At 47.2% G+C, this 15885-nt stretch overlaps 1 protein-coding gene across 1 annotated transcript in view; it reads left to right on the top strand.

The window, feature by feature from the left end:
- Positions 1–3223: 3223 nt before the first annotated feature.
- LOC120977905 (caveolin-3-like) overlaps positions 3224–15885 on the top strand; it is a 44457-nt gene continuing 31795 nt past the window's right edge. The window contains exon 1 of the mRNA XM_040406065.1: positions 3224–3428. Within this exon, the coding sequence (XP_040261999.1) occupies positions 3309–3428 (120 nt within the window). The 5' untranslated portion in view covers positions 3224–3308. The remainder of the gene's footprint in view (positions 3429–15885) is intronic.

The raw sequence follows: 15885 nt of genomic DNA, 5'->3' as shown, positions 1-15885 counted from the left end.
TTATTGTGTCAGACTGAGGTGGAAGCCTACATTTTGAGCCATCTTCTGGGGAGGAACCAGACCAAAGAGCCTCCATTAAAGAAGGACTACAAGACAAGAATGATCTGGCTTTTGTCCAGAAGGAAGAGAATGAGATGTTGCACATGCTACAGCCTGAAGAACACCCTTTTTATGTGTATATAATTGCTAGGAGGAGAGTAACATGTATAAGGTGGTGCCCTGCTTTCGGGATACCCAGGGGAACCCAGCAGTAACTCTTAAATTCCCCTGAAATATTGCATGGTGCCCATTTATTACTCTTAAAGGCATCAAGGAAAGGTGTTAAATATTGTAAGTAGGCACCAAATTGGGTGAGTAAAAGAATTATTTATCTGATAGATTTCTAGTGTAATTTGGTTAAGGTTGTGTAAGCCCCAGAGTGGCATTGCCACCTCCTTTTGGACCCCCCACTATCTGCATTGAGTGATCCTGTGTCTTCATAGATATTTATTGCCATATCCTGCAATGGGTATATGAATTTCCTTGCAAATCAATGTTAAATGTAATGTGCCTGGTTCACCAGCAGATGGCGGCAACTCTGTGCAGAGAAAGTTTATCTGGAGAGGAGCCTTCTAGTTCCATTCCAGCCCTCTCTAGAGAGGGAGGAGTTAGTTAGTGTTGGTCAGTCTAGCCCAGTGTTTCTCAACCAGTGTGCCTCCAGCTATTGCAAAACTACAACTCCCAGCATGCCCGCACAGCCAAAGGCTGTCCGGGCATGCTGGGAGTTGTAGTTTTGCAACAGCTGGAGGCACACTGGTTGGGAAACACTGGTCTAGCCTACCCCCTCCTGGGGAAAGGTTGTGTATTGACTAGCAGAGCACCGTCTGCTCTGCTAGGCACAGAGGCACAGCCTCTGAAGTCTTCATGGTTTCTTGTCCCCTCCTGGGCTTACATTGCCTATATCCAAGTTAAAGTATGCTTGATGCCAGGAGATTAAAGATACAGTAAGAGACAGACTACAGACCACTAAGCTAAGTTCCAGTAAAAGAGGAAAAGTTCCTATTTAACCCAGCTAGTATAGCAGAGCTGAGATTGTTGCAGAAGTGTTTGCCTGCCAAAGTTAAGCCAATACCTGCTGATGACCAAGATACCGTTCGGAAACTGTTTACCATTTATGCCAAGTAAAGTTGTGTTTTACGTTAATACAAAGTCTGGACTCTGTTTATTCAACTTATTCATCACCCAAGTTCAACAACCCCCCTTTTGCACTTGCTTCGGACTACACCACGTCTGGGATTCAAGGATATCCAGGAAGGAGCACCTTAACATGTGTATACAACATCTACAGAGACAGTAGGCCACTCTACACGACTCTGGCAATCCACATATTTCGTAGAAACCTCCTAAAGGGCAAGGGATACCCCAGACCCTGGCAATACGCAGCTGCCGTTGTTCTATAGATTATGGTTTCCATTCTGTGTGTTGTATCGTCACTCAATGTACCGGGTGTGATGTCCTCCTTTTTGAGGTTATGAAAGTGGCCACCCTACTGCCAGTACGCACACAGTAATAATGACTAATGTGTGTGTGCCCAGGCCGTAATGCATGTCTCTTGTCCTCCTGCCCCGGCCGTGCTCTCTCCATCAGGCACGATGCGGACACTGACTGAGTAGAAGACACTTGGGCTGAGGATCATTCCCGGCCTGTCCTCCTCTACTCATCCTAGCAGGTGCTTACTGCATGGCGCCTTCTGGGGAGAGCAGGATGTGCTCCGTTCATTGGGAGAATGGGGCTAGGTTAATATTACTGATATTTATTTTATTTACACCACTGGGGGCCTTCACTTGTATAACTACCTTTGGGGGGGGGGGGGTGACTAAAGGGGTGTAACTGTGGGGGGCACTATCAGGGCATTCTACTGTGTGGGGGAATTATGGGGGCATTGCACCGTGTGTGGGCACTAAGGGAGCATAACTACGGAGTAGTTCTATGGCAAGAGTGGGTGGTGTTGACTAGCCATGGAAAGGGGGGTTTTGGGGAAGAACCCAACTATTCGCCTCATTTTTCAGTCCCGGAGAAGATCGTCAGAAAACTCATTTGTGAGTTACTTCTGCTGCTAATTCCACAACTACAGACCGATCCCAAGTCAGTAATGTCGCATGCAAGCGAAGAATTCAAACCACTTCTCGGGAGGCAGAGGAGAGGGACAGGGGTCACATTTCATGTGGGAAGAACAGGGCTAAATAAAGCCGGCACTGCTAAACCGAAGCCTGACATGCAATGGAGAGGGCACAGCGCCGTGACCAGACCTAATGTCGTTAATAATGGCGGTGCCACTTTCCATGGGTTTACTCTGAACCTGCTTTGAAGTCTCATATTATATTAGGGCATTGCTATTCAAGTAATTTCCTATTATATTGATATGCATATGTACATTTACATCTCAATGCAAAGCGTATGTTCTACATCAAGTACAGTATCGCTATCATGGTGGCAAGGCACGCGGGGGTCATGGCTTCTCCTTTAACCTCAGCATCAATTGTCGCGCTTGTGTAGCTTTTCTCCCAGTCTAAAAATATAAATCTGTTAGTGCCAGTGTTACTGAGCGACCAGTATATGTGACCTCGGTGTTATATATACAATTATGTTATGCATTGGCTTTCACAGCAAGTACTATTTAAAGGGGTAAATTTAAAGGGATTGTTAAGGATTGGAAAAAATAAATAAATTTCCCTGAAACAGCGCCACTCTTGTCCATAGGCTGCGTCTGGTATTGCAGCTCAGCTCCATTCAATGAAAAAACAATAGCCTGTGGACATAAATGGTACTGTTTTCTGTGAGAGAGAAAAAAAAGAAGACCCTTTTTTTTCTAGTTCTTGGCAACCCCTTTAAGGAAGTGAGATCTATGAGTTATGTCCATGGGTGTGATTGCCCCATGAAATCAGTAAATTAGTGAAAATTGCTCCCCCTCTCAGCTAATCATAGGAACTGGGAAGAATAATGTGGCAGTAGAACTGTGCTTATACACAGCAGCCAATCTACAGAAGCAGAGCTGCAGTGTAAAGCATTGGGGATGGAGCCAACAGCTACTAAATGTAAATGCAGTCCAACAGGGCAATGAAAATATAATAATATAAAATGATCCTTGAGTCACACCCAGTCGAGTAACAGACCCTGGAGTTGGGATGTTCCTCCAGTGGTATATGGGTAAGGACAAGGCGGGTCCTCTGTATATCACCAGCACTCTGGTCAGAGCCCCTGCCTTACAAGCAGAAGCTGCAGGACACTGACAGAGGGAGAAGTTGGGAGAACAGACCAAGTAACAGAACATGGCCCAAATCCAGCAGCCGGAGCCACCGAAAGAGAACAGAACTGTCCCAGACAACCTGACCAAGGAGATCGACCTGGTGCAGAGGGACCCCAAAAATATCAACCAGGAGGTGGTGCAGGTAAGAGAGCGATAGATTGAAGATTGAAGTATATACATAGGATCTAACTATCTAATGCCCATTTCTATCTGTCTAATATCTGATATGTATCACTGTCTCTCATATACATCTATTTATCATCAACCTTCTATCTATCAAACATCTCTATATCTATCCTTCTATCTATCCTTCTATCTATCTATCTATCTATCCTTCTATCTATCTATCTATCTATCCTTCTATCTATCTATCTATCTATCCTTCTATCTATCTATCTATCCTTCTATCTATCTATCTATCTATCTATCTATCTATCTATCTATCTATCATCTATCTATTATATCTATCTATCCTTCTATCTATCTATCTATCTATCTATCTATCTATCTATCTATCTATCTATCTATCTATCTATCTATCCTTCTATCTATTTATCCTTCTATCTATCTATCCTTCTATCTATTATATCTATCTATCTATCTCATGTCCATCTATCTATCTATCCTTCTATCTATCTATCTATCTATCTATCTATCTATCTATCTATCTATCTATCATCTATCTATTATATCTATCTATCCTTCTATCTATCTATCTATCTATCTATCTATCTATCTATCTATCTATCTATCTATCTATCTATCTATCCTTCTATCTATTTATCCTTCTATCTATCTATCCTTCTATCTATTATATCTATCTATCTATCTCATGTCCATCTATCTATCTATCTATCTATCTATTGTATCTATCTATCTATCTATCTCATGTCCATCTATCTATCTATTTATCTATTTCCATCTGTCTAATAGTTATTACACACCCATCTGCTTATCAATAGTGTTGAGCGCGAATATTTGAATAGCGAATTTTCGGTACTTCAAGAATTCACGAATATTTAGAATATAGCGCTATATATTCGTATTCTTTATCTTTTCCACAGTACACATGATCCCTCCTGCTTCTTGCTTCTGGGCCAATGAGAAGGCTGCAATGTCTTTGTCTGAGCTTAGCAACATCCCTAGCAACCAATAGGAAAGTTGCCTACCCCTTACTATATAAGAACCTCCCCAGCAGCCATTTTGTGCTGTTTCATGCAGTTGTGAGAGAGAGAGAGCAGTGCGATCGTTGTGCTGAATTCTTGTGACTTCTGATACCTCATATATATAATCCAGATAGTGTTAGATAGTGTAGGTTAGTGATTGAATAGTGTAGCTGATAGGGTCCAGTGCAGGGTGTTAGGGACATTATATAGTTACCTCATATATATATATAATCCAGATCAGGGGCGTAGCTAAAGGCTCATGGGCCCTGGTATAAGAGTTCAGCTTGGGCCCCCCTCACCTCAGTGCTTTGTGGCCAGGGGCAAGGAAGCACATAGCCTTCGTCCTGCCTGAGGGAAAAATTGAGATGGCAGCCCCTCTCATGCCAAATTCTTGACCCAGTGGCGTACCTACCATATAGGCAGACCACGCAGCTGCTATGGGGCCCGTGAGGAAGGGGGGCCCGCAGTGAAGGAGAGTCCCCGCCCCTGTCTATCTTCCTAACTGTCTCCCGTCTGCTAGCCCCACCTCCTAGCCCCGCCTTCTAGCTCCGCCTCCCGCCTGTTAGCTCCGCCTCCAGCCTGATTCCTCTGGATTGCCACAACCCCACCAGTAATGAAGTAAGTGAACACTTGTAGGTGAGAACAGTGCAGAGGTGTATGTGTGTGGAGGAAGGGGGGGGTTCACTCAGCTTTCCCAGACTATTCCTCCGCACATATGCCATTCAGAACAGGAGGAAAGCTGGGTGCTATTATGTAATGTGACTCAGCTTTCCTGATGTCCTGCATGGCACAAGTGCAGAGGCATGAAGAGATATGAGGGTAGGTGGGAGTTGTGTTACTCAGCTTTCTCATGTCTCTCCACATGTGCCATGCAGGACAGTAGAAAAGCTGGGTGCTGTTACATCATGTAATGTCACTCAGATTTCCTGCTATCCTGCAAGGCATAAATGCAGATAATAAGAACATGGAAAGGCAGGGGGGAGGGGGTTCACCCAGCTTTCCCAGAGACTCATGTCTCTGCACATGTGTTATGCAGGATACATAGCAAGTAATGTCAGTGTCTCCCAGCTGTCCTGCATGACACATGTCACTATAATGGGTCTGTTGGGTTCCAGCGTGAGTACTGCTGCACGAGATGGGGCAGGGGAGAAGTTAGGGAGGGTAGTGAGAGGAGCCAGGGCGCATAGTGGGAGGGACTAGGAACGGGCATGGGGGCCCAATCTAAATTCTTGCTATGGGGCCCAATGATTTCTGTGTACGCCCCTGTCTTGACCTAACCCCTTCCCTCCAGCCAGAGGTGTAACTTGACCAGCATGCACTTTCTATAATACTGGTGTCTTTTTATGTGGCACAAGGGTCTTTGGGCCCCTCAGGCTCCTGGGCCCGGTAGCGACTGCTACCTCTGCACCCCCTATAGCTACGCCCCTGATCCAGATAGTGTTAGATAGTGTAGGTTAGTGAGTGAATAGTGTAGCTGACAGGGTCCAGTGCAGGGTGTTAGGGACATTATATACTGTAGTTAGCTCATATATATATACACTGCTCAAAAAAATAAAGGGAACACAAAAATAACACATCCTAGATCTGAATTAATTAAATATTCTTCTGAAATACTTTGTTCTTTACATAGTTGAATGTGCTGACAACAAAATCACACAAAAATAAAAAAAATGGAAATCAAATTTTTCAACCCATGGAGGTCTGGATTTGGAGTCACACTTAAAATTAAAGTGGAAAAACACACTACAGGCTGATCCAACTTTGATGTAATGTCCTTAAAACAAGTCAAAATGAGGCTCAGTAGTGTGTGTGGCCTCCACTTGCCTGTATGACCTCCCTACAATGCCAGTGCAGGCTCCTGATGAGGTGGCGGACGGTCTCCTGAGGGATCTCCTCCCAGACCTGGACTAAAGCATCTGCCAACTCCTGGACAGTTTGTGGTGCAATGTGACGTTGGTGGATAGAGCGAGACATGATGTCCCAGATGTGCTCAATTGGATTCAGGTCTGGGGAACGGGCGGGCCAGTCCATAGCATCAATGCCTTCGTCTTGCAGGAACTGCTGACACACTCCAGCCACATGAGGTCTAGCATTGTCTTGCATTAGGAGGAACCCAGGGCCAACCGCACCAGCATATGGTCTCACAAGGGGTCTGAGGATCTCATCTCGGTACCTAATGGCAGTCAGGCTACCTCTGGCGAGCACATGGAGGGCTGTGTGGCCCTCCAAAGAAATGCCACCCCACACCATTACTGACCCAATGCCAAACCGGTCATGCTGGAGGATGTTGCAGGCAGCAGAACGTTCTCCACGGCGTCTCCAGACTCTGTCACGTCTGTCACATGTGCTCAGTGTGAACCTGCTTTCATCTGTGAAGAGCACAGGGCGCCAGTGGCGAATTTGCCAATCTTGGTGTTCTCTGGGAAATGCCAAACGTCCTGCACGGTGTTGGGCTGTAAGCACAACCCCCACCTGTCGACGTCGGGCCCTCATATCACCCTCATGGAGTCTGTTTCTGGCCGTTTGAGCAGACACATGCACATTTGTGGCCTGCTGGAGGTCATTTTGCAGGGCTCTGGCAGTGCTCCTCCTGTTCCTCCTTGCACAAAGGCAGAGGTAGCGGTCCTGCTGCGGGGTTGTTGCCCTCCTACGGCCTCCTCCACGTCTCCTGATGTACTGGCCTGTCTCCTGGTAGCGCCTCCATGCTCTGGACACTACGCTGACAGACACAGCAAACCTTCTTGCCACAGCTCGCATTGATGTGCCATCCTGGATAAGCTGCACTACCTGAGCCACTTGTGTGGGTTGTAGACTCCGTCTCATGCTACCACTAGAGTGAAAGCACCGCCAGCATTCAAAAGTGACCAAAACATCAGCTAGGAAGCATAGGAACTGAGAAGTGGTCTGTGGTCACCACCTGCAGAACCACTCCTTTATTGGGGGTGTCTTGCTAATTGCCTATAATTTCCACCTGTTGTCTATCCCATTTGCACAACAGCATGTGAAATTGATTGTCACTCAGTGTTGCTTCCTAAGTGGACAGTTTGATTTCACAGAAGTGTGATTGACTTGGAGTTACATTGTGTTGTTTAAGTGTTCCCTTTATTTTTTTGAGCAGTGTATATATATATATATATATATCCATATAAAAGGTCAGGCAGCACTCCTTATATGGGTGCCCGCGGTAGTCCCTCGATGCAGGACGGGATCAATAATAAAGAAAGTCCGCAGCACTCCTTCAAGTAAAAAAATGTGCAATTTATTCACACATGTCAAAAAAGACAACGTTTCGGTCCTCTCACAGAACCTTTTTCAAGTCAAGTGAACATAAAAGTGCATAGTGCAAGAATAAATACATCTTTACATCATGACCCGTTAATTCATTGGCCAATAGAGTAACAGTGCACTCCCATTCATGGGTGGGCTACAATTCATATAATTAACTCCACATGTTAACATACGCACCAACAAAAGTCAGGGCATATCGGTGATACCTTTAATAGTGATCAATCATCATTAGTGTATACAAGTGCATATAATAAAGTGAACAGTGCAGTTAAAATGACCATGACTGTAATACCTTGCCGGGAGCTTGACAGAGAAAAAATGTGTGGGGAGAAGGCGTCTTTACTTGTATTGGAGCGCGCCACTCATCCGCGTCTACTGCTCCTTAGTGCGCATGTATCTAACCCACTTCCCTTATGACGCAGTATATAACAATCATGCGCCGCCTCTAGGCTGGAAACCAACGTGGTGACGCCCGATCGATCACGTCAGCGTCCACCGCACACACAAAGTATGCGTCAGCCCGCTGACTCCTCGTCCGCGCCCCACCACGAGTCCATATCCGCCATATTAGTTTCGGGCACTTGTTTGGGCAATATTATTATGCCTCCATATCTCCCCGTGTTTTGTCATTCCTATTTAATACCCGGCACAGGCAAGAGTCTAGGTAATAATTCAAACATTCCATGCATACAAATGTGTCATGTATTTAGCATAGATATATCGTTGTAGCTTCCTTTCGATTCACCATATACAGAATGCAGACAACATCAGACTACAAGTCCTATAGACTGGATATTAGCTAACCATTCCTCCTGTCACCCTAAATTCGACATTTAACAGGTTCATATGGATTTGAACATCAAATCCACAGATAAGAATACATTATTGCATTTTACGAGCGGGCATCCAAGAAGGATGGTGGATTCTCTGCCGTTCAGCCAAATGCTTCGAGTACGGAGAATAGTTGACAAAGATGAGAATATGAATTCAGCAATGAAAAACATGGAACAAGTAGCAAGGCTGAAGATCAGCCTGTGTTTGTGGGAGGGGCGAAGGAGACCTATATAGCGCCGCCTCGCTCTCCCATCATGGACGCCGCGCTCTACCGTGACGTCTCTGCACTTCCGGTTTCAGTGCCGACGCTGCCGCTTACCGCTGCTGCTCGTTCCTGTTCCTGCTTGTGCTCGTTCCTGCTCGTTCCTGCCTCCGGTCGGAAGTTCTCAACCTTCCCGAACCGCGCTCCCCTGGTAAGCGAAGCGGCGCCTTGAGCTGCTCCCTTTCCTGGGAGCCTCGGCGCCGCGCTCTTCAAACGATTTCACTTGTCTGCCTGCTGGCCCCACCTCCCGCACTGGTCTCCAGGCAACACCGACGCTTCCACATGTCTGCCTGCTGGCCTCACCCCCCGCACTGGTCTCCAGGCAACGCCGACGCTTCCACACGTCTGCCTGCTGGCCCCACCTCCCAAATCCAATTAGTTTAGAATCAATTCCCTCATCTGTAAGTGGAGATAGGTTCCTGAAGAACTCTCTTTGGTGCTGCACCACAGTAATGAATGCCGTCCTGTATAGGACCACACATAGCAGGCAGTCCAGCTCTCATGCTTCCTTCCAAAAGTCAAACTCAGCTCTGCTATATCATTACATTATAATGGTACGATCGCAGCGATCTTCACCAGCATGTATCTGCTTATCTGTACATAGATCATATAGCATTGTCCTGCAACTTCTCTTATCCTCTGCTGCTATCAAGCTTTGCTAATTGTTCATATTTCCATGGTAGCTCGTCAATTATGCAGTTCTCCACCATTCTTAAGATCTCTACTAAAACGTCAGTGTCTGCCACACGGCAGATTCAGGTCAAATTGTCCGCCACGCTATTGTCTGCCACGCAGCAGCTTCATGTCAATTTTGTCTGTTTCATTCACGCTATTTTCTGCCACGCAGCAGATTCATGTCAAATTTTGTCTTTTCCTTAGATTCATCCACGTTATTGTCTGCCACGCAGCAGATTCATGTCAATTTGTCTTTTCCTTAGATTAATTCACGCTATTGTCTGCCACGCAGCAGTTTCATTTCAATTTTTCCTCAGGTTCATCCACGCTATTGTCCGCCACGCAGCAGATTCATGTCAATTTGGTCTGTGTCATTCACGCTATTTTCTGCCACGCAGCAGATTCATGTCAATTTTGTCTTTTCCTTAGATTCATTCACGCTATTGTCTGCCACGCAGCAGATTCATGTCAATTTGGTCTGTGTCATTCACGCTATTTTCTGCCACGCAGCAGATTCATGTCAATTTTGTCTTTTCCTTAGATTCATTCACGCTATTGTCTGCCACGCAGCAGATTCATGTCAATTTTGTCTTTTCCTTAGATTCATTTACGCTATTGTCTGCCACGCAGCAGATTCATGTCAATTTTTCCTTAGGTTCATCCACGCTATTGCCTGCCACGCAGCAGATTCATGTCAAAAAGTTATCTTTTCCTTGGATTCATTTACGCTATTGTCTGCCACGCAGCAGATTCATGTCAATTTTTTGTCTTGCTTTAGGTTCATGCACGCTATTGTCTGCCACGCAGCAGATTCATGTCAATTTTCCGGTTTCGCTTTCAGGTTTTCATGCACGCTATTGTCTGCCACGCAGCAGATTCATGTCAATTTTATGTCTTGCTTTAGGTTCATGCACGCTATTGTCTGCCACGCAGCAGATTCATGTCAATTTTCTGTCTTACTTTAGGTTCATTCACGCAATTGTCTGACACGCAGCAGATTCATGTCAATTTTCCGGTTTCGCTTTCAGGTTTTCATGCACGCTATTGTCTGCCACGCAGCAGATTCATGTCAATTTTCTGTCTTGCTTTAGGTTCATGCACGCTATTGTCTGCCACGCAGCAGATTCATGTCAATTTAATTTCTTGCTTTAGGTTCATTCACGCAATTGTCTGCCACGCAGCAGATTCATGTCAATTTTCTATCTCATTTAATGTTTCATCCACGTAATCGTCTGCCACGCAGCAGATGCCCTTTCCGGTCTCGTTTCTTTCCCTGACACGCATCAGGTTCTCAGTTTTGGTCTGCCACGCAGCAGTCCATGTTAGTTTTCCTGACACGCATCAGGTTCATCCACCGCCCTGTCACGCATCAGGGTCTGGTTCTCACGTCTCGTTTGCACTTCCTGACACGCATCAGGTGCTGTCGTGGTCCTGCCACGCAGCAGGTGCATCGGCCGCCCTACTCGGCCCGTTCTAACCTGGTCGGACCCTGATGCGCCTCAGGGGCTTCGCCTCTAGCCACGCAGCTAGTTCACGGGTTCCGGCCGCCCGCAAGGCATCAGGTCATTCAAGGGCGCCTCACATGTATCGGGCACGGTCAAGCTTGACCCTCAGCTTCCGCTCCTTGATTCATGTCAGGTTCTACCTTTCTTCTGCATCTCTCAAACCTCACCCCATGTTTTTAGGGTCACCCCGGAGGTTCGTCTAGGTTCAAAAATTCGCTAGGCGAAGTCCTCAAGGTACCAATCCTAGGCCCCCCTTTTTCATCCAGGTCACTTCCGTTCAAAAAAAAAAAAAAAAAAAGATGGGTCCGGTCGTCTGTCCGCCGCGCGGCAGATTCACGTCATTAATTTACTGAGACGCTTGGGTTTGTTCTGTCGTTTGTCTGCCGCGCGGCGGATTCATGTGATTTTATTTTCCAGAGACGCATCGATCTTATCCGGTCATTTGTCTGCCACGCAGCAGATTCATGTCATTTTATTTTTCCTGACACGCATCAGGTTCATTCGATCTTTTGTCTGCCACGCAGCAGTTCGTGTTTTATTTTCCTGACATGCATCAGGTTCATTCGCTTTATATCTGCCACGCAGCAGTTCATGTTCTATTTTCCTGACACGCATCAGGTTCATTCGATATTTGGTCTGCCACGCAGCAGTTCGTGTTTTATTTTCCTGACACGCATCAGGTTCATTCGCTTTATATCTGCCACGCAGCAGTTCATGTTCTATTTTCCTGACACGCATCAGGTTCATTCGATATTTGGTCTGCCACGCAGCAGTTCGTGTTTTATTTTCCTGACACGCATCAGGTTCATTCGCTTTATATCTGCCACGCAGCAGTTCATGTTTTATTTTCCTGACACGCATGAGGTTCATTTACCGCCCTGACACGCATCAGGGACAGGGTTTTCTTTCATGTCATATTTCATATTCCTGACTCGCATCATGTGCTTCTCCACGGTCCTGCCACGCAGCAGGTACGTCAGTCGTCTGACACGCATCAGGCCGTTTCAGCCCGGTTGGACCCTGGTGCGCCTCAGGGGCACTTGCCACTAGCCACACAGCTAGTTCACGAGCTCGACCACCTGACACGGATCAGGTCTTTCGTTTCGCTCTCTGGCCTCGCATGTATCAGGCACGGTTAAGTTAATTGACAACGCGCGCTCCCGCTCCCTGATCCACGTCAGGTTCTACTTTATCTCCAGCATCTCTCAAGCCTCATCCCATGTTTTTCCAGGGTCATCCCAGAGGTCTATTTTGTTCAAATTTCGCTTAGGTGATTTCATCCAGGTACCAGTCTCAGGTCCCTTTCCATCCAGGTCGTTCCTGTTCCACGGTTTCGTACGCCAAGTCCAGGTAATCTAGGTCAGCTCATCAGGTAATGCCAGATTCAAAAGAACAGCAGCAAGCCAGAGTCCCGCAGGAAACCAGTCACCGGGGCAATGTTCAGGGCCTTTTCCACCTCCCTAGACAATGATCCTTTCGGGCCATATAAAAGCATAGTGTCTTTACGGGTTCTTACGGCCCGGGGAATTCAGCAGCTCTCCAGGACACGCAGGCCCCACTTTAGATCAACTAGCCTGGCAGCAGACGCATTGCACCCTATCACTCCACTTCACCAAAACTTCTCAAGTGGGACCGCCAGTCAAAATTCGCTACTACCAGACCTTCAATGACTGGTGCCCGGTTGCCGTGTTCAAAAGCTATTCGCCACTGCAAAAGATCCCGCGCCGGGCAGCCCTCTTTTCCCTTTCAACTCCAAACATCTCACGGCGTCACAGTTCGTTCACCACATCAGAATCTTAGCTTCGGACTAGGGTTCGATGCCAAGGCCATTTCGGGACATTCATTCCGCATAGGGGCGGCATCCGCAGCGTCAAGTCATGGGGTCCCAGCGCACGTCATCCAGAAAATGGGCAGATGGCAATCTTCCCGTTTCACGCACTACGTTCCGAACCCGCAGGTTGAGGTTGCCGGAGCCTTCACCAGCTTAGCTTTACGAGTTCCGCATTAATCTTTCCTACCCGATTGATTTTTGCCCCTCATTTAGCTCGCACACGGCCATGGCTTCCGGCACACCTCAGCCATTGATAGTTGACAATCAGTCACCCCTCCCCAACTCAGTTCGTCCACTCTGCTCCCACCGTAGCCAGGACCACAAGTAGCAAGGCTGAAGATCAGCCTGTGTTTGTGGGAGGGGCGAAGGAGACCTATATAGCGCCGCCTCGCTCTCCCATCATGGACGCCGCGCTCTACCCCTCCCACCCTTCCCCTTTCTTCACCTCTCTCACCATCAGGCTTCCCCCTCATTTAGCTCGCACACGGCCATGGCTTCCGGCACACCTCAGCCATTGATAGTTGACAATCAGTCACCCCTCCCCAACTCAGTTCGTCCACTCTGCTCCCACCGTAGCCAGGACCACAATCCTTTTTAGACAGGGGGTATCCTAGAAGGCTAGTAAAAAAACATGCTGATAGAGCCAGAAAGACCCCTAGAAAGGAGTTGTTAACCCCCAAACAAAGACAGACCAGTGATAGATTGCCGTTTGTATCATCATACAATGAGTTGAGTCCAGATATTGAAAAGATAGTGAGGCGACACTGGGGGCTATTGAGTAGTGGACATCCCAATATTGCTGCCTTTAAAAATCTGCCCATGATGGCATATAAAAGAGCAGGGAATATCAGGGATAAGGTGGTACACTCCAGAGTACCAGACAAGGGACAATTGAGACAGACGTTTCTTAACCACTTCCCGCAACTGTAACGCCGAAAGGCGTCATTGCGGCGGCTCCCCCAGGCTACGCTAACGCCAATAGGCGTCATCTCGCGTGAGCCGAGATTTCCTGTGAACGCGCGCACACAGGCGCGCGCGCTCACAGGAACGGAAGGTAAGAGAGTTGATCTCCAGCCTGCCAGCGGCGATCGTTCGCTGGCAGGCTGGAGATGTGTTTTTTTTAACCCCTAACAGGTATATTAGACGCTGTTTTGATAACAGCGTCTAATATACCTGCTACCTGGTCCTCTGGTGGTTCCCTTTGTTTGGATCGACCACCAGAGGACACAGGTAGCTCAGTAAAGTAGCACCAAGCACCACTACAGTACACTACACCCCCCCCCGTCACTTATTAACCCCTTATTAGCCCCTGATCATCCCTGATCACCCCATATAGACTCCCTGATCACCCCCCTGTCATTGATCACCCCCCTGTAAAGCTCCATTCAGACGTCCGCATGATTTTTACGGATCCACTGATAGATGGATCGGATCCGCAAAACGCATCCGGACGTCTGAATGAAGCCTTACAGGGGCATGATCAATGATTGTGGTGATCACCCCATATAGACTCCCTGATCACCCCCCTGTCATTGATTACACCCCTGTCATTGATCACACCCCTGTCATTGATCACCCCCCTGTAAAGCTCCATTCAGATGTCCGCATGATTTTTACGGATGCACTGATAGATGGATCGGATCCGCAAAACGCATACGGACGTCTGAATGAAGCCTTACAGGGGCATGATCAATGACTGTGGTGATCACCCCCCTGTCATTGATTACCCCCCTGTAAAGCTCCATTCAGATGTCCGCATGATTTTTACGGATGCACTGATAGATGGATCGGATCCGCAAAACGCATCCGGACGTCTGAATGAAGCCTTACAGGGGCATGATCAATGACTGTGGTGATCACCCCCCTGTCATTGATTACCCCCCTGTAAAGCTCCATTCAGATGTCCGCATGATTTTTACGGATGCACTGATAGATGGATCGGATCCGCAAAACGCATCCGGACGTCTGAATGAAGCCTTACAGGGGCGTGATCAATGACTGTGGTGATCACCCCATATAGACTCCCTGATCACCCCCCTGTCATTGATTACCCTCCTGTCATTGATTACCCCCCTGTAAAGCTCCATTCAGACGTCCGCATGATTTTTACGGATCCACTGATAGATGGATCGGATCCGCAAAACGCATCCGGACGTCTGAATGAAGCCTTACAGGGGCATGATCAATGACTGTGGTGATCACCCCATATAGACTCCCTGATCACCCCCCTGTCAAGCTCCATTCAGATGTCCGCATGATTTTTACGGATGCACTGATAGATGGATCGGATCCGCAAAACGCATACGGACGTCTGAATGAAGCCTTACACGGGCGTGATCAATGACTGTGGTTATCACCCCATATAGACTCCCTGATCACCCCCCTGTCATTGATTACCCTCCTGTCATTGATTACCCCCCTGTAAAGCTCCATTCAGACGTCCGCATGATTTTTACGGATCCACTGATAGATGGATCGGATCCGCAAAACGCATCCGGACGTCTGAATGAAGCCTTACAGGGGCATGATCAATGACTGTGGTGATCACCCCATATAGACTCCCTGATCACCCCCCTGTCATTGATTACCCCCCTGTAAAGCTCCATTCAGATGTCCGCATGATTTTTACGGATGCACTGATAGATGGATCGGATCCGCAAAACGCATACGGACGTCTGAATGAAGCCTTACAGGGGCGTGATCAATGACTGTGGTTATCACCCCATATAGACTCCCTGATCACCCCCCTGTCATTGATCACCCCCCTGTCATTGATCACTCCCCCTGTCATTGATCACCCCCCTGTCATTGATCACCCCCCTGTCATTGATCACCCCTCTGTAAGGCTCCATTCAGACATTTTTTTGGCCCAAGTTAGCGGAATTATTATTTTTTTTTCTTACAAAGTCTCATATTCCACTAACTTGTGTCAAAAAATAAAATCTCACATGAACTCACCATACCCCTCACGGAAACCAAATGCGTAAAAATTTTTAGACATTTATATTCCAGACTTCTTCTCACGCTTTAGGGCCCCT

Source organism: Bufo bufo, chromosome 8 (genome assembly GCF_905171765.1).
Source record: "Bufo bufo chromosome 8, aBufBuf1.1, whole genome shotgun sequence".
Classification (NCBI taxonomy): Eukaryota; Metazoa; Chordata; class Amphibia; order Anura; family Bufonidae; genus Bufo; species Bufo bufo.
Note: the sequence above shows the minus strand (reverse complement) of the source record. Positions and strands in the feature narration are given on the sequence as shown.